This window comes from Pseudorasbora parva, chromosome 17 (assembly GCF_024679245.1).
Source record: "Pseudorasbora parva isolate DD20220531a chromosome 17, ASM2467924v1, whole genome shotgun sequence".
Lineage (NCBI taxonomy): Eukaryota > Metazoa > Chordata > Actinopteri > Cypriniformes > Gobionidae > Pseudorasbora > Pseudorasbora parva.
This window is the reverse complement of record NC_090188.1, coordinates 23,211,201-23,233,878: the sequence shown is the minus strand read 5'-3', so window position 1 is coordinate 23,233,878 and position 22,678 is coordinate 23,211,201. Positions and strand designations below refer to the sequence as shown.

Sequence of the window (22,678 nt, the reverse complement as noted above, 5' to 3'; positions counted from 1 at the left end):
TCATCTGTCAAGCTCTGGGCATTTTTTAACCCTAACTCAGACTGAACAAAAAGTTCCCAGAGCCACATAATAACAGAAACCCATTTATACACAATTAAATGGGTGTTAATATATTAGGTGGGAAATAACACGAGAAGAGATAATGTCAAGCTATAGAGTTCAAGTTGTTTTCTAAAGGATTAATGCATAGCTTATGTAATTATTTATATAATACATGATAAATAAAATGGACAGACATTTGATCTATCAAATAAAACATAATGGATTCATTTTGATAACAGAACACACAATAAATCTATCTATCTATCTATCTATCTATCTATCTATCTATCTATCTATCTATCTATCTATCTATCTATCTATCTATCTATCTATCTATCTATCTATCTATCTATCTATCCATCCATCCATTTAGATAGACAGAGACAAATGTTAAATAAACGTGGGGCTGTTTAAATAGGTTCCATTCAGAAGTTTAACCCGGAAGGCTTTGAATAGTACAGTAGATTCTGCCGGGTCGTTCGTTGAACTTGGTGCTCATGAGCATAATGTAATTTAAAGTAATCATGTCGTAACCGGCCGTAACACAGGCGCTCAGCTTGCGGATGATTCAGTGCTTTCAGTCAGACACTACTCTGTGAAATAGCTGCATTTTGTTGTCACGTTTGTCGGTTCTTGTGCAGAAATTATGGATATATGCTGGCTTTGTGTGATTCTCGCTGGGATCGCGGTTTATTTACTAACGCAGTTGATACACTTTATCTTCGCCGACGCTGATCTGACTTTATTATGGGCGACTAGGTTCGGCAGCACACCAGGTAATCTAACAGTATGCAACATTGATGAATTAGAATATGTAGACCTATACATTTGTTTTTTACATTGAAATAAGTTTGTATTGTACAAACGCACGTTCAACCCCTGGGCTACTGAGCAACAAAGTCATTTGTAACACATTGCTGCAATATTGTGGGATTTGCACTCTGTGGTTAACTAACTATCTTGCTCTAACGGCCCAGTTTTGGTTTGTGGCGGTCACAATCGAAATGTGACAAGTAACGTTACAGTAATAGCAAAGTAGCCTATTGACTTTTAAAAAGGTTAAACGAAACAAACACACACACACACACGCGCGTCTGGTTCACTACTATATTCTATCTACCCCATCACACAAAATACATTTTACATAAAAAAAAGTATATATTATTTTATTCGTTTCCTAGTTCCCCACTGTGTCACGACTCGGTCTGTGCCCATTCAGGTTAAAGTCCCCACCGGAAAACACACACACACACACACACACACACACACACACACACACACACACACACACACACACACACACACACACACACACACACACACACACACACACACACACACACACACACACCTACCCCTACCCCTACCTACCTTGGATTTTCATGTTTTTTGGGGACTTTTTATACTGCAAACTGTATGCCACAGCACCCATCACAGAAATCTTTCTGTACATTTTCAAACAACGTTAACTTAGTATGATTTATAAGCTGTTTTCCTCATGGGACCAAAAAATGTCCCGACAAGGATTTTGGATAGATATCTTTTTTGGCACATTCTTTCTAAGGGGTACCTTGCAGTTAACTTATGTTTTAAACTTGAGATTATGCAATGTTATAACAGTTTTTACAATCAGCAGTCAGGACACATTTCTCAATACTTTTTTTAAAACTTCCCTTCACACACTTCTAACCAACTTTCATCTTGGCACAGCTGTTAATTTCATATTCAAAATGCAATAAACCCACCAAACACCATATGAGTGCCATATGAGTATTAATAAACATTTATAATTTCCTCAGCGTCCGAACTGTCATTACGATCCATTGTTTTCCTATGGTTGAAAGTCACGGCTCTCCCTCTCGTTATGTCACTTCCGGTTTGCGCATTTTTAGATGCGGAAGTAAAATTTTCTCACAAAAACGACTCAAAAAGCCTTATTAGCGTATTTACAAGTATATTTTAAAGAAATTGTAGGTCCTACATTATTTTTCTATACACTGACTCACTGGAGTCTCTAACCTGCAATATGCTCTTTAATGCATTTTCTATAACACTAGCAGTAGCATTATACAATGCTTTTGTAAAATTGCTCTCTACTGTTTATAATACACTGCAGTACATTACATGGTCCATGTTTATATTACAATACAAATGTATTTCCTTTTTGTATATGGTAATGAAATTTAAAGACTATAGTTTTGATAGTATTTAAAAAAAAAAGTAATTCAAAATGGTATTTAAAAATGTTGCAAACTCCTGTTTTAATAATTATTTGTTTAACAGTTTTTGAAAAGAGTACGTAGGAATGTGCAAATTTGCCTCTAGGTACATAGTTGGTGTTGGATCTAAGTGAGAAAAGAATTCATGTCATTTGAAGTAGTCACTGAATGCATTTTGTGCTGCCAAAGCAATGAAAGATCCACAGTTTAGCCCACAGACTGTTGCACTCACCGTGAAGAGTTTTGAAAAGGTGACCTAAGTATTGAGAAATGTGTCCTGATGAATGTATTAAAGGAACACTCCATCGTTTTTAGAAATAGGGCTTATTCAACTTCTGTCCAGCATTTAGATATGTGGGCAAATGCATTTTTGTCTCAGTGCATGCATTGTTTTAGTTTGGCAGGGTCGCTGCTAGCTTAGCTTAGCATAATGATTGGAAGCCTATGTTGCCAGCTAGCAAGTCCTGAGTAAAAGTGATCCACCAAAAAAAAAAAAACCTAATTACTTCTTGTGGCCTGGGTATTCACAACGAGTACAAATAGCGATGCATCTTAAGACTAGGTGATTTCCTAGGCAGATATTGACTTGGGATTATATTATGAGCGCAGAGATATCACACAAAACATTGCTATCGCTCAACAGTCAGAGGATGTGAGGATGAGCTGTGATATCTCTGTGCCCAAGTAGCAGTGCTTCACCTGTGCTTCCCCATAATATAGTCCCAAGTCAATATCTATCTAGGAAATCGTCTAGTCTTAAAAACGGTGGAGTGTTCCTTTAAAAAAGAAAAGTGTTTTTTTTTTTTTTTTTTACTTTAACATTTATCCAATATGTCATATGTGTGTGTGTGTGTGTGTGTGTGTGTGTGTGTGTGTGTGTGTGTGTGTGTGTGTGTGTGTGTGTGTGTGTGTGTGTGTGTGTGTGTGTGTGTGTGTGTAAAAAAACAAGAAAAAGCTTTTTTTTTTCTTAGACTGACCTATTTACTGAGTTTACAATCATACTCTTCTTGCATTCCTTCCATTAGTATACCTTTATTCACAATTTTTTAAAATAACTTAATTATTAAATAAATCCATCATTTAAATATAAGTTGCTTTTTGTACTCGTTTCATAGAGTCAAAGTTGCGAGGCAAAGTAGTGTGGATTACCGGAGCGTCCAGTGGCATCGGGGAGGAGTTGTCCCTTCAGCTCGCTGCGCTCGGTGCTCGGCTAGTGCTGTCTGCCCGCAGGGAGAATGAGCTGGAGAGGGTGAAGCGCATTTGCTTAGGTATGGATGGACAGGCTCGTGAAATTTTTAAAAGTTTGAAATAAACTCAAAAATACTCAGAGGTCAATTAAATACACTGCAATTCATGCTCCTAGAGTGTGGCTCTGAATGTGCACACAAGTATCTTTGCTGCCAATACCTGACTACAGTTTTGTACTAAAAGCATTCACCATGACCTTCTGACACGAAAATGTATTTTTTCTTAGAGCGCTCTTCTCTAAAGGATGGCGACATTCTTGTTCTTCCACTCGATTTGTTGGACCGCGCATCACATCAAGAAAAAACTGAGGCAGTTCTGAAGCACTTTGGTGATGTAAATTCCATATGTATTTCATATCCGATCTTCAGTGTGTTTCTTTTAAATAGTTGCTTATGGATTTATATTTCAGTAATGGTACTGACAACAAAATAGTGTTTTGACATTTTCTGAATATTAATTGTTGATTTAATTTTCCTACCTAAGGAATATATATATATATATATATATATATATATATATATATATATATATATATATATATATATATATATATATATATATATATATATAATAGAGCAGATTAAGGAATATTAACTATCTAAGAATTAAATTATGCACTGGCTACATTAATAATTGGAACAATACAATAGAAACCAGACGTTGTTGAAATGTTGCGTTAATATAAAAGCAGCCGGGAGATGTACAAACTTAAAGATCAACATTCACATTTTTAAGCTAATAAAATGCATCAGTTACCTAAAGTTTCTACATTACACGACAATAAAACTAAAAGTTTGCAGAGACGTTTGTTGAACACAGTAAATAATAGCATTGCATAGCATAATTTCTCCTTACTAATTTTGTTTCATTATCCTGTACCTTATCTGAGCATCAAGCAATAAAAAAAAACGAAATGTTCAGAGATAAGTAAAATTATTCCCCCTAAAAAACACTTAATTGTTTGCGTGTCTGTATCTGCATTTTCAGATAGATGTGTTGATAAATAACGGAGGCCGGACCCAGCGTTCGCTGTGCATAGAGGCTGATGTGGATGTGTACCAGGCACTTATGGAGCTCAACTACCTTGGCACCATATCTGTCACTAAGCAGGTGCTGCCCGCCATGATCCGCCGTGGTAGCGGTATCATAGCAACCGTCAGCAGCGTTGCAGGCTTTGTAGGGGTGCCCCTGGCAACGGGTTATGCTGCCAGCAAGCACGCGCTGCAGGTGAGAGCAAACAGTAGACAGAATTCCCAGAGAATCTGCCTACCCTTGAGCAACATTGTCTGGAAAACAGTCTTGAAAGATTTGTTGGGTTTCTGCAGGGTTTCTTCAACTCTCTGAGAACAGAACTCGCTGATTATCCAAACATTACAATCAGCACCATCTGCCCCGGACCTGTAGTATCAAGCATCGTTCAGAACGCCATCACTGAGGAGCTGGGCAAGGTACCTGCACAAGTGTTGTTTTGTGAAGTAAAAAAACGCTGAAAAAAAGAAGGAATGTTGCCTTGGTAACTAACAACAATACAAATATTTAAAATACAATTTTTTTTACATGAGATAAAAGCTAAATTAAAATATGAATAAAACCTATAATGGTATATAAATATACCGTAATGACAATAATCTGCACTACACAAAATTAATTGATCATGAAATCAAAATACTTATTCCCCGGTTTCTCAGACAAGGTTTAAAGGGTTAGTTCACCAAAAAATGAAAATTCTGTAAATTATTACTTACCCTAAAGTTTTTAGAGTTTTTAGAACTTCGGAACACAAATGAAGATATTTTTGTTGAAATCCGATGGCTCAGAAAGGCCTCCATTGACACCAATGTCATTTCCTCTCTCAAGACCCATAAAGGCATTAAAGATGTCATTAAAAAAGTCCATCTCACTACATTGGCTCTACAATAATTTTATGAAGCAACGAGAATAGTTTTTTTGCGCAAACTTATATAGTGATGGCCGATTTAAAAAAACAAAGTTTTGAACGTTATGAATCAGTGTATCGATTCAAGATTGGGATCGCCAATGTCACATGATTTTGACACACAATCAGAATAATGAATCAATACACTGATTCATAACCGCACAAATACTATTCTCATCACTTCATATTATTGTACAATCACTGTAGTGAGATATACGGAGGTCTTAAAAGGTGTCGAACGGCATTAGGGTAAGACATTGTTGGCGTAAACTAACCCTTTAAGCTTAATCCCAGACTAAAATGGAGGTTTGAGCTGTTTTATCTGAAATCAACTTGCACTGACACGTCTTAAAATATGTCAGTACCATTGTTTTGTCTCAGATATTCAGATGTTTCGTTTCTAAGGCACGTTTAATCAAAGCTACTTAAATGTTCTGATTGAAGTAAGGCCTAATCTAAGCGCTTCCTGTGAAACCAGGCCTTAGTGTATTTTGCATTTGCTTGGCTAAAAAGTATTTGTTTTTTTGTTTTGTCTGCAGCCTGTGGCCACACCTGGTGATCAGACACATAAGATGTCCACAGAGCGCTGCGTTCACCTCACTCTGGTAGGTCTGGCTAACCATGTGAAAGAGATGTGGATCGCTGAGCAGCCCTTTCTACTCTTCTGCTATTTGTGGCAGTACACTCCCACTCTGGCCTGGTACATGACTAAAGTTCTAGGCAGAAAACGTGTGAAGAACTTCAAAGCCGGACTGGTGAGTATGGGAAGCTGGCTGGAAACAGATCCCTGAACTGATTTAATTACGCTACAAATTACATTAATATTCTTATTGGAATCATCTTCTCTTTCCTAGGACGCAGACTCTGCATACTTCAGCAAGCCAAAGATCAAGGCAAATTGAAAATCTCCTTTCAAGAATCAGTGATTTGTGCATTCCTTTGCAGAAGGACATGGTGAGACTTTCTGAACCATCATCATACTATTTCAGTATGTCATTAAATATGAAAACATTTAGCTTGCTATATAAATAAAGATTAATATCAAAGTTGATTTATGTATTGTGCTTTTTTTAGTATTAAAATGTTATAAATAGAAATTAATAGTGTAACATTTCAAGTTTGTGTGAACAAAACCGACAGAAAATGGTTTATACAAAACATCTGTATTTTTTCTATACATAAAATTACACATTTATACAAAGACAGAGTCCAGGAAGGATGAGCATAGGTGCAAGAGTCAATTTACCTTGATATTTATAACACAAGGTGGTCACATAAAAAACAATAGCATAACCATTGAAAACAGTAACCAAGGTACATACTTGAGTATGACCAACAGGCTTTTTAAAAAAGGGCAGCGGTTTTCCTGCTTCTTTTTTTCTCAAGGCTCTTGAATGATGCTTAACAAGAATTAAATAAAATGTGAAATGGAAGCTCAGTGTGAGGTGAGATTCAGTCAAGGACATCCAGAGGTCCGTTGTTGAGAAAATGGAGTACATTTCCCAGAGAAAATAATAAACCTGGGCTCTATGTCTGAATGAGTTCAGAAGCCAAATGTCATTACAACTGTAGCAATTTGAAGTGCTTCATACATTCATTTAATAAAATAACTCACTGTACCCTGTACAAAGCAGAAACTGATGTGCTGGTAGTATCAGTGTGTGTGCTGACTTCAGGAGGGGTGTGAGGGAACAAATGAAAGGTGGGGCAGGTGACGATCATAAGCAACGTAAGTGGATTGGCGGGGATGAGTAGATGGGATATCCTAGAGGTGGGTCAGCTGCTTGAACGGTTAGGTTCCTCAGCATCACAGGGTGGGCCTGAATGCTGTAGCGCTCCTCGTCGTCGTTAGTGGCATAAAGTAGCTCCCATGACAGGTTGGCCCACTGGCCCCTCACACCCTCTTCATTCAAAACTCCCACCTGGACCAGATTCTCCTGCAGGGACAACACACGGCTTGTATATGCCCCCTGTGAAAAATGTATAACACATCTGTAAATGATCAACTTTTTGAGAAATTCAATCTGTAAACTCAAGGAAATTGATCATGCATGAAGAGCAGGGCTAGACCAATATTACAATTCTAGCCAATACCGATCAGCTGATCATTATTTTCCTGTTATGACCAATAAATGGCTGATGTTAAATTCTTTAACATTTTGTCTTAATAAAACTAAAATTACATGTTTAAAATGCTAAATTTAATGTGAGCAGAGATAGATAGAGGAAAGTAATATTAAATATCAACTGATATCAATAAATAAACAAAATATGCAATATTGTACAAACATATTGTTTAGAAATGTATCAATATAACAGTGTCCTAACCCAGCGTTTCCCAACCGGGGTGCCATCTGACGAGAGCAGGGGTGCCATGTAAAAGGTGCACTTGCACTGCGGTTCCTCTCACATCTGATGACGCATCTTTAATATGGGTTGTAACTTGAAAATAATGCTTTATGTATGTTTCTGTCGATAAAACACATGCTTGCTTAAAAAAAAACGTGGGCAAAACAGTCTTTTTTTGAAAACTGTGTTCAATGCAATGCATGCAAGTGCTGCCGTATGACCAGTCATTTTCACCGCCATCATCACCCGAGTATATTTGCTCATCCGAAAGTGTGCACACGTCTCACAGCGCAAATGAGTTATCTTTCAAGTCTTGCGCTTGAATGGACAAACGCACACAAAACGTATGTCAACATGTCCATCGTGAAAAGTATCCTAGCAGACAGTCTTTATATGCATTAACTAAACTTTATACAGTTGAGAAAGACGACACATATCCTTGCATTAGGTCTTAAAGGGGCAGTAGCCTTTACTGCGGTCTGTTTAATGTCAAACAAAAGATAAGGTCATTGTTCACTGCTCTTGATTGAATAGCTTTTGTAAGTTTAATAAGGATTGATCTTTAATTTAAACAGTTAAATATGCAGTTATTTTACATTTGATTACTTTATTCAATTTATCTACCTAAAACTAATGTTAGACCTACCTGAAAAACCTGAAAAGCATTGTTTATTTTATCATCTTTGCTCAATAGTATTTATTTGTGCTGCTGCTTGTATTTAAGTTATTTGTTCTTATTTTCTTTATTTTTATTTGACAGTAGTCCTTTTTTCCTGAACATAGCAAAAACCGAACCGTACTGAAACCATAAACCTAAAACCGAACCTAAAAACTGATACAAACCGGAACGTGAGCAATCTGTACCGTTACACCCCAACGTAACCTATGCGAGGGGGTGCCACAAAATTTTGAACATTTTCAAAGGGTGCCATGACCGAAAAAAGGTAGTGAAACACTGTCCTAACCCTTCAGTTAAAGCAGAATTCAGCAAGACTTTATTTTAAGACGATATAGTTACACGTTACTACATGTACTATTAGTAATAAAAGTCAATTATGCATAATTACAAGTAACTAACCCTAAACCAAATCTTAACCGTAACTTTATAGTACATGTGGTTAATTAATATTACTCAGTACTTCTTTGAGGACAATGTAACTGTCACCTTAAAGTGTAACCCAGAATTCCTTTCCAACACAACAGACCAAGCCTAGCCAGCACAATTTCGGAGTATCAAGAAGCAACATTATCATCATGACTAGTTAAAACTAACAGTTATTGCTTGGTAACCATAGTTACATTCTAGGAAATATGGTACTTACCATGGTGAGATCATGTCCGAGAGAGAATAGGAAGGGCTTCTCTTGTACAACACTGTCTTGCCAACTGTGGTCTGTTACCAGGCCGATGAACCAGTTGTCATGGTAATCCTGTAAAGTTGTGTATAGCTCATCCAGACTCTCTACCGGACCAAGAGATGCCTGATCTACCAACAGTTTTACACTGTACCTGCACACACACACACACAATGAATGAACACCGGTCACATTTTACAAAATGTAGCTGATATAAGGCCACATTTGATGTAAAATGTAAACTGAATCTTGTTTGTCTGTTACCTGAAAGCCCTGAGTGTGAGCTGATGCAGCTCTTTATTGGCTCGGAGCCACTCAAGTCCCTCGGTCCATGGGCCGTCCCCGCAATACAGCCTGAACAGCAGATTGGGGCTAAACACCTGAGCATCTGCCCCCAGTGCCACACAGCATGATAGCACCACCTGGGTATAAAGCTCCCGCAGGGCACGGTCCTCCTGCAAACCCACTGTCACCTGCTCAAACTCTCCCTCCCCAAAGCTCTCCACCACCAGCTGGGACAAACAGAAGCAGAACCAGGCCTCTGGGAAGCAGGGTCGCAGTACCTGGAGTTTGGAGGGAGTGAATTGGGCGGTGCGCCACTCTGCGGGCAGAGAGAAGAGCTCTGAGTGAGGGCTAGTGAAGTGGAGAGGCTGGGAGTTACTTGGGACGGTGGCCGAAGTGCGTGCAGGGATTTTATCTTTCCCTTTATCTACGATGGGCAGGCCGAGTCCCAAACCCAGACCCAGAGGTCTAAGTGTAGGGAGGGAAGACAGGGCCATGCTCTCATACAGGCTGTGGATTTCAACAGAACCTGGAAGAGACACTCCCAACCCTAACTCGGTCTGCCCTTCATCTGTCCGCACCATCATTCTCATCGGTCGCCGCATGGTGACTGGACCGAAGAGATCATCCTCGTCTGACCAATCAGCAAAGGATGAGAGGCTGGAGCTGTCCCGCCCCCTCAAGTGACAGGATGAAGAGGATTCAGGGCGTACTTGAGAGTCCATGGCGACTGTAACCACAGCCGGATCTGGCTCTGAGGGCACGGCATGCTGGGAGCTCTGAGATTTGCGTCCAGAATTCTGTACACCCTGACCTTTAGTTCGCCGAGCACCACGTGTCAATTCATGTACACAGTAACGCAATAAAATCCAGACTAGTGTTTTAAGAAAGTCAGAGTTGAGCTGACGCAGGTGGTCAGGCGAGTCAATGATTCCTGTTAGAACGTTCTGGGCGTCAGAGTAAACCCTGACAGGCAACATAGAGCAGGGGGTCAGAGCATTACCCCAGTGAGGGTTCAAAAGTCGGAAACACTGGCCGGGCCGCTCCACGTGATCAAAGGCTCCTTCAAAAACCTCATCCACACGCCGAGCTTCCACTGTGTGGCATGATGTTTCCTGTAGTTCCAGACCCTGTGGTAAAACATGGCAGCCGATGAGAATTCATAAACTGGTGCTATGTAGACCACCAAATAAAGCATTGAGTTTGTTTCAAGTCAAAGATATACCTTTATGTTGACAGAGCAATAGCCGTAGCCTCTCTCTAGAACAGAGATCCACAGAAGTCGACCCTGAAAGCGACCAAGGTAATGAGATCCCGGAGTACAGGAACCTGCAACCAGACGCATGAATGTTAGGGCTGCAAATTTTCATAAAAATAGCTTTTTTAACAATATTTAATCATGTTCCTTAACATGTACTCTACAGCAATAATAAAAACAAAGTATATAGCCTATCGACTTCCAAATCCATTTTTTGTAATGCTTATTCAGCGACTTGCTCATCTGCTACTGTAAATGTTTTAAATTATATAAATAGGGGATTTCAGCAATTATTTACATTTACACTTCTGCTTTAAAACATTGTAGTCTCTCATTTATTTGATCAACATTACTAGTAAAACCAGTAATATTGGGAATATAATTTTTTTCTATTGTAATATATTTTAAAATGTCCCTTTTCCTGTGATGGTAAAGCTGAATTTTCAGCATCATTACTCCATTCTTCAGTGTCACATGATCTTTCAGAAATCATTCTGATATGCAGACTTGGTGTACAAAAAAACATTTATTATTATGCTCAATGTTCAAAACAGTTTTGCTTAATATTTTTGTGGAAACGGTGAACAGTAAACAATGGCGTTGTATTTACTGTATAAATTCCAGCTCGAGTCCTCATTTTTTAGAAGTGCAAGCAAAGTGGATTCGCAGTGCATAAAAGAAGCAACTTCTCGACATATCGACAAGTCAACAGGTTGCTTCTCTGCTATGATTACAGTGTTTAACTGTGCAGTATGTCATTTTTCTGTCTGCTAGAGGGCGCTTATTCAAAACAAAGACGTAGTTTGATGATGCCAAGTTTAAGCTCAGAATCTTGGGACTTGTGGTGTTCACCTCACAGCCAGTGGAAAGGAAATGGGATAGGACTCGGGCAGAAATTATGTTTATGGATGCAGTTATTAACATAACTGTACTGTGAAGAAGAGCAGGACCGAGTTTTGTAGGAGCTGAGCAAGGTGGCTGGAGCGATTATTACACAACCCACAGCTCACGAGCAAGGGACTTTTATTATGACGAGGCACAGTCGCGCGGCGCCATTTCCACTTATCCGGTCATGAGTATGAGGTAAAGCAGCTCTGTTTATCATATTAGATACATTTTATAGTGTTTAAAATTATGTTATGACGTTATTCTGTGTTTGCTTAGTGGCTGCTGTGACACTTGTTGCACACTGCTAAGAGTAAAGCGTTTCTGCCAAATAAAACAGGAGACAGGTCTCCAGGTCTCTTCCTCAGATGTCCCGGTTTCTTGGTTAAAATAGCAATTTTCTCACAATTTACAAATAGATGGAAACATTTGGGATATGGTAAGAACTCAACGGAACAAAATATATATCCACTGGCCTAGTGTTTTTTGGATATTTTACTGCAAAAATCCTACATAGTGCACCTTTTAAGGGAGGATCAAAGTAGACATTTGGCATGCAATGAAGAACATAGGCTTGCATTATGCAAATTTGTTACAAACCTACAGATACATCAGGGAAGTCAGACTGGAGTTCAGAATCGATTCTTTCTTTTAGGAGACACTAACTTTATTTGCCATGCACTTTGATCTTTACAACATCATAAAGATGAGGAAACTCATGTTTTTCAGCTGGTGTCACTCACCAAATTCGCCATTAGCGAGTGCGGGTCTGATAGCTGATGCCAGTCTTTTGCAGAGCTGCTGGTAATAAACAGAATCTGGGCAAGGGCAGGCGGTGCCTGGGGTGCCCGGCCACGAGCGCAGCGGCCTGGGAAATCCCACCAGGAACACAGGTAGTGTGAATAAAGGAAGCAGAGGGGCAGACAGAAGGGCAGAAAGAGCCACAACACCCAGCAGAAGAGGGCACAGTGCAGCGTTAAGTGCCAACAAAGTGCCCGCTGACTGACGACGCTGTTTACTCTCCGTCCAGGATGTAATCAACACCGTAAGAGCGAAACTCAGCTTACATACAAACTGTGACACACGATTCACAACCAAAGAGACCTGCAAGAAAAAGGTTATTAGACAAACATTCCTGCAGTTGAATTACAGTAAATGCATTGTTACATTTGGCTCACCAGAATTAGCTGCAATGTAGTGCCCAACTCATGCCAGCGTGCAACACTGTGGCCCCCTGCAAGTCTAATGATCACCACCAGCACCATCTGCAGCAGAGCAGCCTCAGAGCTCTGCCACACCTACCGTACAAAGGTCAATGAGTCTGGGGGGCAAATAGTTCTGTGCATGTCCTCATAACGCTTTAAGATGGGTTACTGTTAAATGCTCTTACCATCCTGAATGCCCGTGTAAAGCCAATGGCGAGAGAGGCTGTGTGCAGCTTCTCTAGAGATTCATCCACAGACAAGAAAGCAATCATAGCCAACGGACTCACTGTAAAGTCAAAAACGAAATGTAAAGTCAAATATGAAAAACATCAAATTATACACATAAAGGCATTATTTTGTGTTAGCAAGCAATTAATAGAAATATATAAATTACTTATAATTATAATTTATATTTTATTATGAATGCTATACTATTTTTTCTAAATAAACTGAATCGATGCACCAATATAAAAGGTCTGATCAGTATTGATAAACCAATTTTATATATATATATGCTATATATATATATGCTAAACAGTGTTATTAAATTATTTTGAACAATTTACTTTAGCAAATGACAAATTTAAAACAAAAAGTGCATGCACAATTAAATATCTACAATTATACTCAATACTGACAAAAAGCGATGAATGTAAAAAAATTCTAATAAGATATCATGCATCCCTAGAGCTGCACGATTTTGGATAAATTGAGACAAATTCTCCCACGATTCTAAAGACAACTAGACAAAATAAATTGTAATTTAGTAGAGGTTCTGACAATGTTAATTGTTGCAGTTCATTTAAAAAATATTTAATAATTTTAATTTATTAAATGGGTTTGAATGAATGATTTAAAGACTCACTCACAATGACTTGATTTTTGAATGAATGATTCAATGACAGATAAAAACATTTATCAGTCACTTTTCGCCACCTGCTGTTGTAATCTGAACTATAAACTTATTCTTCTGTGATCATGAATACTTGTAACAGAAATATTTATACTGTGTGGTTGAAAAAACTGTTTGTGAAGCTGTTTCATACCTATACATGACAACTGCTCTCTCTGGGTCAGTGGCAGCGTCAATGCATATTTGAATGTTCGTTGTGATCATACCTGTCAAAGGTTTAATAGACAGTCGAATCGTTGTCATTTAGGAATAAGATTGTGTGGGTGTTTGAATCGAGATTGCAATCGTTTAATGATTAATCGTGCAGCTCTAATGCGTGCAAAGTCAACATCTCACTCCAACAGACCATAATGCCAAATGGAAAGAACATCTCTGACAGATAAAGGACTGTTTGGTTGGTACAGTGCAAATATCTCCTCACCCAGGTTCAACAAGATCCTCCGGATGATTCCAGCGACACGCAGACCATGAGTCTTCCGTCTGAAAGCATGGGCAGTCATGACCCTTTTGGGGTAGAGTGGGTTGAGCAAGGCACCTCCAAGCACGCAAGCCCCCTGGAGCTCTCTCAGCAGACGGGTGATGAGAAAAAGAGCAATAAGGAGCCAGCCGATAGCCTCTTGAGGACTTGGAGGTACCACAGAAGATTCCCAATGCTTTACAGAATTTACACCTAACGTTAGATTCCCAGAGTCAATTAGATACAGCTGATGAAGGAGTCCAGCTTCAGTTAAGGCTCCTATTATGAACAGCAGTGAAAGAGGAAGCCCCCACCAGCCCAGACCCAATGTCGGAGAGGTTCCCTTGACCAGCACCAGCAGCTGGGTCAGGTCCTGGCTGAGGAGGTAACCCATGATGACGGTGAATAGAACCACACCCAATGAGGAGGGAATGAAGAAGCTACAGATGGCAACACACACGGATGACAGAAACATCACCAAGAGCCTGAAGGGAAAAAAAAGCAACAAAAAAAAAAAGGGTTTCTAAGTTTCAGAGCTGAAAACTTCCTTGTTAGTCAACGAAAAGCTTTTATAGACACCAGGCTAAGCAAACGGTCCTGTGCTTCATACTTACGCTACTGCTCAACGAAACACCACCTCTACAGAACGTGTAATTTAGTAGCCCCGCCCACCGACTCATTGAGCAGTTCGGTCGATCATAAGCCAGCAGCAATAAACGTGCTCAGTCGCTGCATAAGGTTCCTTCGGATCATAATATTAGGAATGTGTGATACTTAATTTATTTTAATGAAGTATACTATTACATATAATAATTTATATGTAATAGTATTGCATTGTTGTAGATCGTTTTGCTTATGTGTACGTGTCTAACAGAAACATACCTTTAGTACGATGGACTCAGACATGTATGGGCCAGGACTAAAAAGCTCAACGTCCCGGGCAGGCCGATGAATCTTATTATATTCCGTTTCTGTTCTGCTATTCTCTCTCTCGAGTTGACATCTGAAGGGCGGCGTGCGCAGCGAACATGTGTGTGCCGTTTGCGCTTATATCGTCCGATTTTGCGGGCTGTGTAATTTAAAATTATAGTCCAATCAATCGCGGGTCGATGAGAAATAAATCATTGTGTTTGTTTGTTAAAGATGTTTACGAGACCTATGGTTGAGAGAATCATTCTGGTTGCCGCTTCTCCCTCATTATCTCCTCTCTCATGTCACCTAACTGACCGGGAGCTTAAAGCCTAGTTCAGACTGCACGATTTTCAAACTTGTCGGGTCACTGCTCTTTTCACACTGCATGACTATCTGTGGTATCATTCAGTCTCTGCTGTGTTCACACTGCACGATGGTTTGACGACAGAGGAGTTCACACTGCATGACTGAACAAGAGGAAGAATCGCCGACAACTCTCTCTTTCCCGTGCGCAAACTACGTTTCCCAACTACACGTGCGATGTGACAAGTAAACAACGCGAGATCACACATGCGTCTGACCGGAGTTCGCGCGCGAGACTTGGAATTGTTATTAAAAATGATAAACTGCACAAAGTTTGCTTCAAATTGTATGTGTGCTGATTTGTGAAGAAAAAGAAAAAAGATTGTGGCGGAGGAAATTGTTGGAGAGACAGAGGGAGCCAGGATTGTGTTCTGGAAAGACAGTTTGAGGTAAATAAACAATTTTGTAATGTGCTGCTGCTGTGGCTGGATGTGCAAATGTTTGGCCTTTGTTTCTGTTTGATAGAATTGTAAATATATCTATTAAAATACTGATATTCTGCTCTATAACTCCTCCCTGAACCTCCCGCTGCCCTGTATCTCACTCTTTCATTGGCTGTCGGTCATCGCCGATGTAATTTTCAGTCAGAACGCAGTTCACACAGCAGGAGTTTGAATCGCCGACAGGTCCAGATATTTAGCATGCCAAATATCTCACCGGCGTCGGCGACTCGTCGGCGATTCTCTCTGATCGCGTCTTTGATTCCTTCACACAATCAACTTCACACTGCGTGATTGTTACTTGCGTGCACGAGCACCGATTTGCCTGTGATCTCGGGCATTTGACGGCGATTTCACAAAACCTGTCGGCGACTCAAAATCGGGGCAAAAATCAGGCAGTGTGAACTAGGCTTAAGCTCATTAAATATGCAAATCTTCTCCAATCCTAGCCGTTAGCAATTACTTCCAAGTCTCCAGTGCAGCACGCCCATCAAAATTAAGCGTTTTGGAGAGAACCTCAAAACCAGTGTAGAAAATAGCCTATTACTTATTAGTTATGATGTTTTTTAATGTAAAAAACACACGGAAATCATTAGTTGACCTCAGACAACAGTATAAAAAAAAAAAAAAACAGTTCATGACACCTTTAAGATTAATGTATTTGAATTATATATAAAATGCTCATTCATTTAGATTACACAGTTTTAGCATAAAAACATATCAATATAATATGATGCATATTTGTCAAGTCATACATAAATTAAATGAGAAGATTTATGCATGGCATAGTTAATTAAAAACTATAAGCATCTATTAGATTTTATTTAAATAATCATATTTTCAAAATAAAAAAGCATAAATCAGTTCATTGTGAAAACTATTAAATGTATTCCGTTAAAAAGAAAGAATGTGGTTAAAACATGGCTATCTGAGAAGCAAGTAATATTACGGAAATGATGTATGGATGGAAAATTGATATGCAATCATAAATCTTAATTTGATTTCTAAATATTCTTTAAATGTGTGAAGTCTGAAGTCTGGTAATGTAAGACAAGGTACCAGTGAAAGAAGGGTTCATGGCTCACCTGATGTTGGTGGACATGGCTGACCCACCCAGGCCATACACCAAGGTCTGTTCCATGGCCCACAGCAGAAGAGCGTCCAGCGGAGAAAGCATTCCCAAAGCCCAAAGCACTGGCAGAGCCACAAACATCACATGAAGCACCTGAGCTGCTACTTGCAATTCCACCACACCAGAACCTGAAAACCTGAGAGGAGAGAATGAGATGCACTTCAAACATTACATTTATCAGTCTCAAAGTCTCAAAGAAGAAACTCAAATCGATCTCACAGCATTTATATTTATTGACTTTTATCCAAAGTGACTTACAGACGAATAGCAAAAGCAATTTAACATTAGAACCATTCATTTTTACAGTACATAATGCCAGGTTTAAAGTATAAGCTCACATATATGAGTCACTGACATGCATTTTTTAGTCTGTAATCTATCCATTTTTTTTTTTTTTAAGTAGTTCATACAATGAATGACATACATGTCTTCTATGATGAGTATGCTTCTAATTTTAGAATATTCAGAGGGCTAAAATCATGGTAGGAAATGGCTTTTTTGTTTATAAATTATGACAATTCTTGATTTAAAAAAAAAATCATACTAACATTATAAGTTCACCTCAGAAAACATAAAAAATAATGACCCCTTTCATATTTTGTGAAGGGAAGAAAGATCATCATTAAAGAAAAAAGCCATTAAAAGAACCCTTAAGTAGTGTGGCAAATAAAAAAACTTGTTTGTTATTGTTTATTGTTATTGTATATAATTGTTTTTTATATATATACCCTTAAAAGGTTGGGGTCAGAATTTGTTTGTTTTTTTCTCAATGAAATTCATACCTTTACTTAGCAAGGATGCATTGAATAGTTAAAAAAAGTAAAGACATTTATAATGTTAAAAAGATTTCTAATTCAAACTAATCAAACATTGACTCGAATTTGAAACTTCCAACCCCGCCCATATCAGCTGATCCAATTCCAATGCACTCAATTGGCAACTCTCAGACAGAGCGTCATCTTTAGTTCAGTCGGTCTGCTTGCTGCTTCCACTGCACGCTGCTTTGCAACCTACCTCCTCCCCAGCTCCTCCTTAAATGTGTTCAACTTGATCAGTGTCAATTGTGTCATTAATGCATGCTCTGTTCTAAACAAGGGGATTTAAGATCCCTTCCTAGTTTGGAAATTTGTGAGGTTGTCCCCAGAAGCTGCTGCACCCTGTCTTAGCTTTTCATGGAGCTCATGGAAAGGATGGGGAATTTAGAACAGAGCCATTGTAAATGTATGCAAAATAAGCAATAAAAAGTTAACTAAAAGTTTGTCTATTGTATTTTTTGACTCAAGTGGACCTGTCTGAAATACTGGTATTTCTAATTATCAAAGAATCCTGGAAAATAATGTATCGGTTCCCCCACAATTATTAAGCAGCACAATTGTTTTCAACATTGACAATAATGAGAAATTTTACTGATTTCTGAAAGATCATGTGACACAGAAGACTGGAGTAATGATGCTGAAAATTCAGCTTTGCCATCACAGAAATAAATTACATTTAACAGTATTCCATTTTCATTTTTCCAGCCTTGGTGAGCAAAGTATACTTTTTGTACTTCTCTTAGCATAGTATTAAAGTTAAAATCTTATTGACATCTAACTTTTAAACAGTAGTGTATATGATATTTATAAATTCATAATTCATGAAAATGTATGTTTCAAACAATTATTTTTAAAGGTTGTGTCCTTTTTCTTGTGGACCGACTTTATCATTGACCTATACGCTGTCAGAGAGTAGTGGTGGATTTACCTTAGAGCCAGGTCCACAGCGATGAAAGAGAGTATGTAGAGCGGTCTGTTTAGCGGTGTGATCTCATATGTATCCTGTGGCTGAAAAGTTGCCGTTTCTGTAGCCGTGTTGACGATGAGCGAATACTCCCCGATACAGACAGTCATCCAGCTCAGGGCAAACAAAGGTACGACAGCTCCCAGTCCTGCATCCGTGTGCCCATACAGGCTGCTCAGTCGGTCCGGCAGCAGGTACCATGTGGACAACCCACATAGTGTGCCGGCAAGAAAGGTGTGCAAAACTATATTTCCCACAAACTTCTTTCCAGGCACCACAAATTGCACCGTCTCAGGAGCCACGCAGTGAGTAAACTCCACCTCCTCCTCGTCTGCAAGAATATTATTGACAGCAGGCAGCCTTTGTACCAATCCTGTCCTACGTGCCACACACCGTGCTAGTCCCTGAAGGGTGGCACCCACACCCAGCATGAGCACACCTGAAACAACGCCCGCAAAGGCTTCATCCAGCACCCTCAGTTGGTACAAGAGGGTCCCAATGCCTCCCAACAGCCATGGTGTCAGGAATAACACCAGCTGGTGCACATAGACATATGGTGGGGCACAGTAACCGAGTTTCAGCCTCAGCCCACCTAAGACAGTCTGAGGGAAGCGCTTCCAGAAGAACTCCTGCTTGTAGTCGTTAAGCAGGGGCACATCAGGCCCCATGATGAACGCAACGTGGGAGGGACAGACCCGGTCATCTCACCCCGGCTTTTCTGGAACACACACACATGCCCTGCTGGAAACACACAAACACACAATACTACAATATACACAATTATAATTTTTTTCATAGGATATAAATAGAAAAGAGCAGTTAATTATGAAAACAGAAGCATCTCAAACTCTTCTGTTAGGTATTTAAGGCAAGACACTGCAGACAACCCCGTCGTTTTTTCACACACTGAATAATATTGAAATTTGGGGCTATTTTGCTTTCATAAAATGTCCTGAGATTAGTGGAAAAACAAACAAAATACATATTTAAGTATTTATTTTATTACACTTTATCTACTTGAGTCTGTAAACTTAAATTACAATACACATCTTTACTTTTTTTTTCTCCTGCACAAAGCCTCTTCAGTTGTTTTGTTCATATATCATTTTATTCCTAAAATTATGTTATTCTGTTGGCAGTATTTTCTGATTTATGAAGTGATAAAATTATACATCTAAAAACCCCTCTGTATCACCTTTAACTAGGTAAACAAAATGAAACATGATTTTGGAACTTGGCTTTATCCAATAATCAGATTTCTGTTCTGGAAAATGTATGTACATTTTGTGCATATTCAATTGTATAATTAAACATTTAACAGCATATTAAAAAGCATATTTAACATTTCAGAAAACTTGAAATACAAAAATAATTGTGTGATTAATCAGCAGGGGAATAATGTTGATATATTTTTTCCGTATTCACCTGTGGTGTCTTGCCTTAACAATAAGCTCAAAGCGTCTGTGTATTTTTTTCTCTCGAGTTCCAGTTTACCTGTTTGTTGATGCTGCACGAGCAAAATAACACGCGGATAGATAATAGCCAGAAGGTGATCCGGAGTAAATCAGCATCAAACCAGCGCCGTTTATCCTGTGATTTGTGTGCTTTTATCTTTTGATTTGTAGTTATGATCCTCAGATTTAGGTTTTTAATGCAGTCCTGTTGATTTGTGTCCTATGATCTGTTCACATGCTAACATTGCAGCTATGACAACAAAAGGCAAACATTTCCGTGACAACTGGTTTACAGACCATTACAATAACCAAACACACAACTCTTATATCATATTACAATATAATATCGTCTTGGTTTCCTCCAAACACAGCAGATAAAGAAGGGCGCCGAGGAGAAGCGGCTCTAAACTGGTTAGCGCGGCTAGCGTTAGCAGCTCGTGTTTGGGCTTAGAAGGCGTTTTTTTTTTCAACGTGGCAAAAATTTGAATAAAACCGCCTTTTCTGTTTTTATTTTCACATACCTCTAAATCTAAAATGTTGGGGAGGCGTTGGATGGGTGGGTAGCGGGTTTGTGTAGGGATAAAGCGGCGGACCCGTTATCCGTCATCGCTTTTGCGGATGCTGCAGTTGAGCAATGCGGCCTAAAGGGCGGCGCTAGACGTCACACCGAGTTACGTGTTTACGTATGGAGTAGTTCTGTTCCCCACAGTAGGTTCCTCACGGAATTAGCAATGAAACGATAAAATGTCAGATTTGCAAACCAATAAAGTAATTCTGGTTATGCAGTAGACTACCTTTTAACAATATGTTTTTATTGTAATTTAAAAAGGTAGGCTGCCAGTTGTTAAAAAAAAACATGTTTTGCTATCACGGATCAGGTAACGTTAGCCTAAACCTAATCCATTTTACTTTAGTGCTGGTTTTTCAAAGGTAATTTTCGCTCCCAATGACATTTTGACTGATTCATGTAGTTTACAAATAGTGCTAAAAAACACTCAATTATATTATTTTTGTTTGATATTTACAGCTGTTCTATGCCACTTATTTTTATTTTCTCTCTTTAATTTACTGTAGGTTATTGAAAGGCTTTAATTACAGTTTAATTAATCAAGAGCAAAATAAAAATAATAAAAACTGATAATTTGATCGAGACCCATTTTCAAGATTTGGATTTACACATTTAGTTTGGATTATTACAATTGCAAGAACATTTTACATTTAAATGGCAAATATAAATAATTAAAGATTAAATAAAAAAACGAGGAAACATTTTTATGTTAGAATATATATTAAAACAATGGTCGTGAATGTAATGAAATAATATTATTTTGACATTTTAACTGATTATTTTATCTAGTAGGCTATATTTAGACAAAATATGAAATATTTACTTATTAGACACATAAATCAAAGCAACAGTCAATAAATCACTGGGAAGTCACTCCAGCAACAGTTTATAGTTTATGAATGAAAAAATGATGGTGTGAAGGGCAGGGGGCAAGAATTTAAAAATGCACATGTCAAAAATAAAATCTAAAGGAATAGGGGGAAATTAATTAATTCATAATTAATAATCATTACAAACTATTGGCAATCTGACACATCCCTGCATAAGACCAACAGCAAAAGAGACATCAACTGATAAAAAGGAAGGAACTGTCCTGCTGTAAAAGGCTTAGCTGTAACTCTATTTCCTTTAAAAAGAAGTTGGACAACACACTGTGCTCTGTGTTATTTCCACAGCAGGTCCACCATTAAATTCAGCAGCATTCACTCGGGCCTTCCTTTCTCATTTTCGCCACAATTTAACATATCTTCTTTTATTCTGTCGGTTTTGGTTCTCTCTCTCCTCTGCCAACCCCCCACCATTATACTCCAGAGCAAAACAGGAAGAGAATTACCTTGAGCTGTGATAACAGGTTTTTACTGAACACATTATGTGTGTGATTGCCTTTGAATTTTTCCAGACATTGGATTTTCAGCTGTGCTGTTAACTGCCCTCATAATACAGCCCACTGAAAATAAACACATCAGACTAAAACCTCTGCTCTCTTTTCAGTGTCACAGTCTGACACAAATCACTGTTTGCCATAGCTGTAACGAGAACTATTCCACCACAGAGTGGGCTTTTATGTCTTAGAGAAAAGCTGCTAGCAAAACTCTGAAGTGTGTGTGTTGATGTGTTTGTCCTAGGAAAAAAAAAACTGACACAAATGTGCAAAGCTGGCAATAGTGCAGGTGTTATTAATGGTTATCAGTCAATGTCAGTGTTCAAGTACAGTCGTGATGGTATTATTCCATAAAATAATAATATTTATGTAGATTTATTGTTATTATGCCTTTGGATAATAATGTACAGATAAAATGAAATGATAGCAAAACCATTTTTTCTTCTTATGTTCTATGTGATGATTTAATAATATTTATAAAACTTATAAAAATGACAATG

The 22,678-nt window shown here is 38.5% G+C and overlaps 2 protein-coding genes across 5 annotated transcripts; one reads left to right on the top strand and one right to left on the bottom strand.

Moving 5' to 3' along the window:
- The first annotated feature begins 508 nt into the window (after window positions 1-508).
- On the top strand, window positions 509-6,496 carry dhrs7 (dehydrogenase/reductase (SDR family) member 7). Its single transcript, XM_067420864.1, has 7 exons — window positions 509-818; window positions 3,377-3,529; window positions 3,736-3,842; window positions 4,497-4,736; window positions 4,835-4,957; window positions 5,985-6,200; window positions 6,300-6,496. Exons 1-7 carry the CDS (start codon window positions 689-691, stop codon window positions 6,345-6,347), a joined length of 1,017 nt encoding a protein of 338 aa, XP_067276965.1. The 5' UTR covers window positions 509-688; the 3' UTR covers window positions 6,348-6,496.
- A 141-nt stretch (window positions 6,497-6,637) lies between these two features.
- On the bottom strand, window positions 6,638-20,888 carry pcnx4 (pecanex 4). 4 transcript variants are annotated; one of them, XM_067420862.1, is made up of 12 exons: window positions 20,751-20,863; window positions 20,270-20,479; window positions 18,740-19,516; window positions 16,950-17,132; window positions 14,114-14,634; window positions 12,965-13,065; window positions 12,753-12,872; window positions 12,318-12,678; window positions 10,657-10,760; window positions 9,414-10,561; window positions 9,117-9,303; window positions 6,638-7,415 (listed from the first exon to the last, which is right to left on the bottom strand). In XM_067420862.1, the coding sequence occupies exons 3-12, from the start codon at window positions 19,441-19,443 to the stop codon at window positions 7,164-7,166; spliced, it is 3,681 nt and encodes a 1,226-aa protein (XP_067276963.1). In that variant the 5' UTR covers window positions 19,444-19,516; window positions 20,270-20,479; window positions 20,751-20,863; the 3' UTR covers window positions 6,638-7,163. The 4 variants fall into 4 exon arrangements, with proteins under 4 accessions (XP_067276963.1, XP_067276960.1, XP_067276962.1 ...); XM_067420859.1 differs by lacking the exon at window positions 20,270-20,479 and having other exon boundaries at window positions 20,751-20,888; XM_067420861.1 differs by having other exon boundaries at window positions 20,270-20,868.
- Window positions 20,889-22,678: the final 1,790 nt, after the last annotated feature.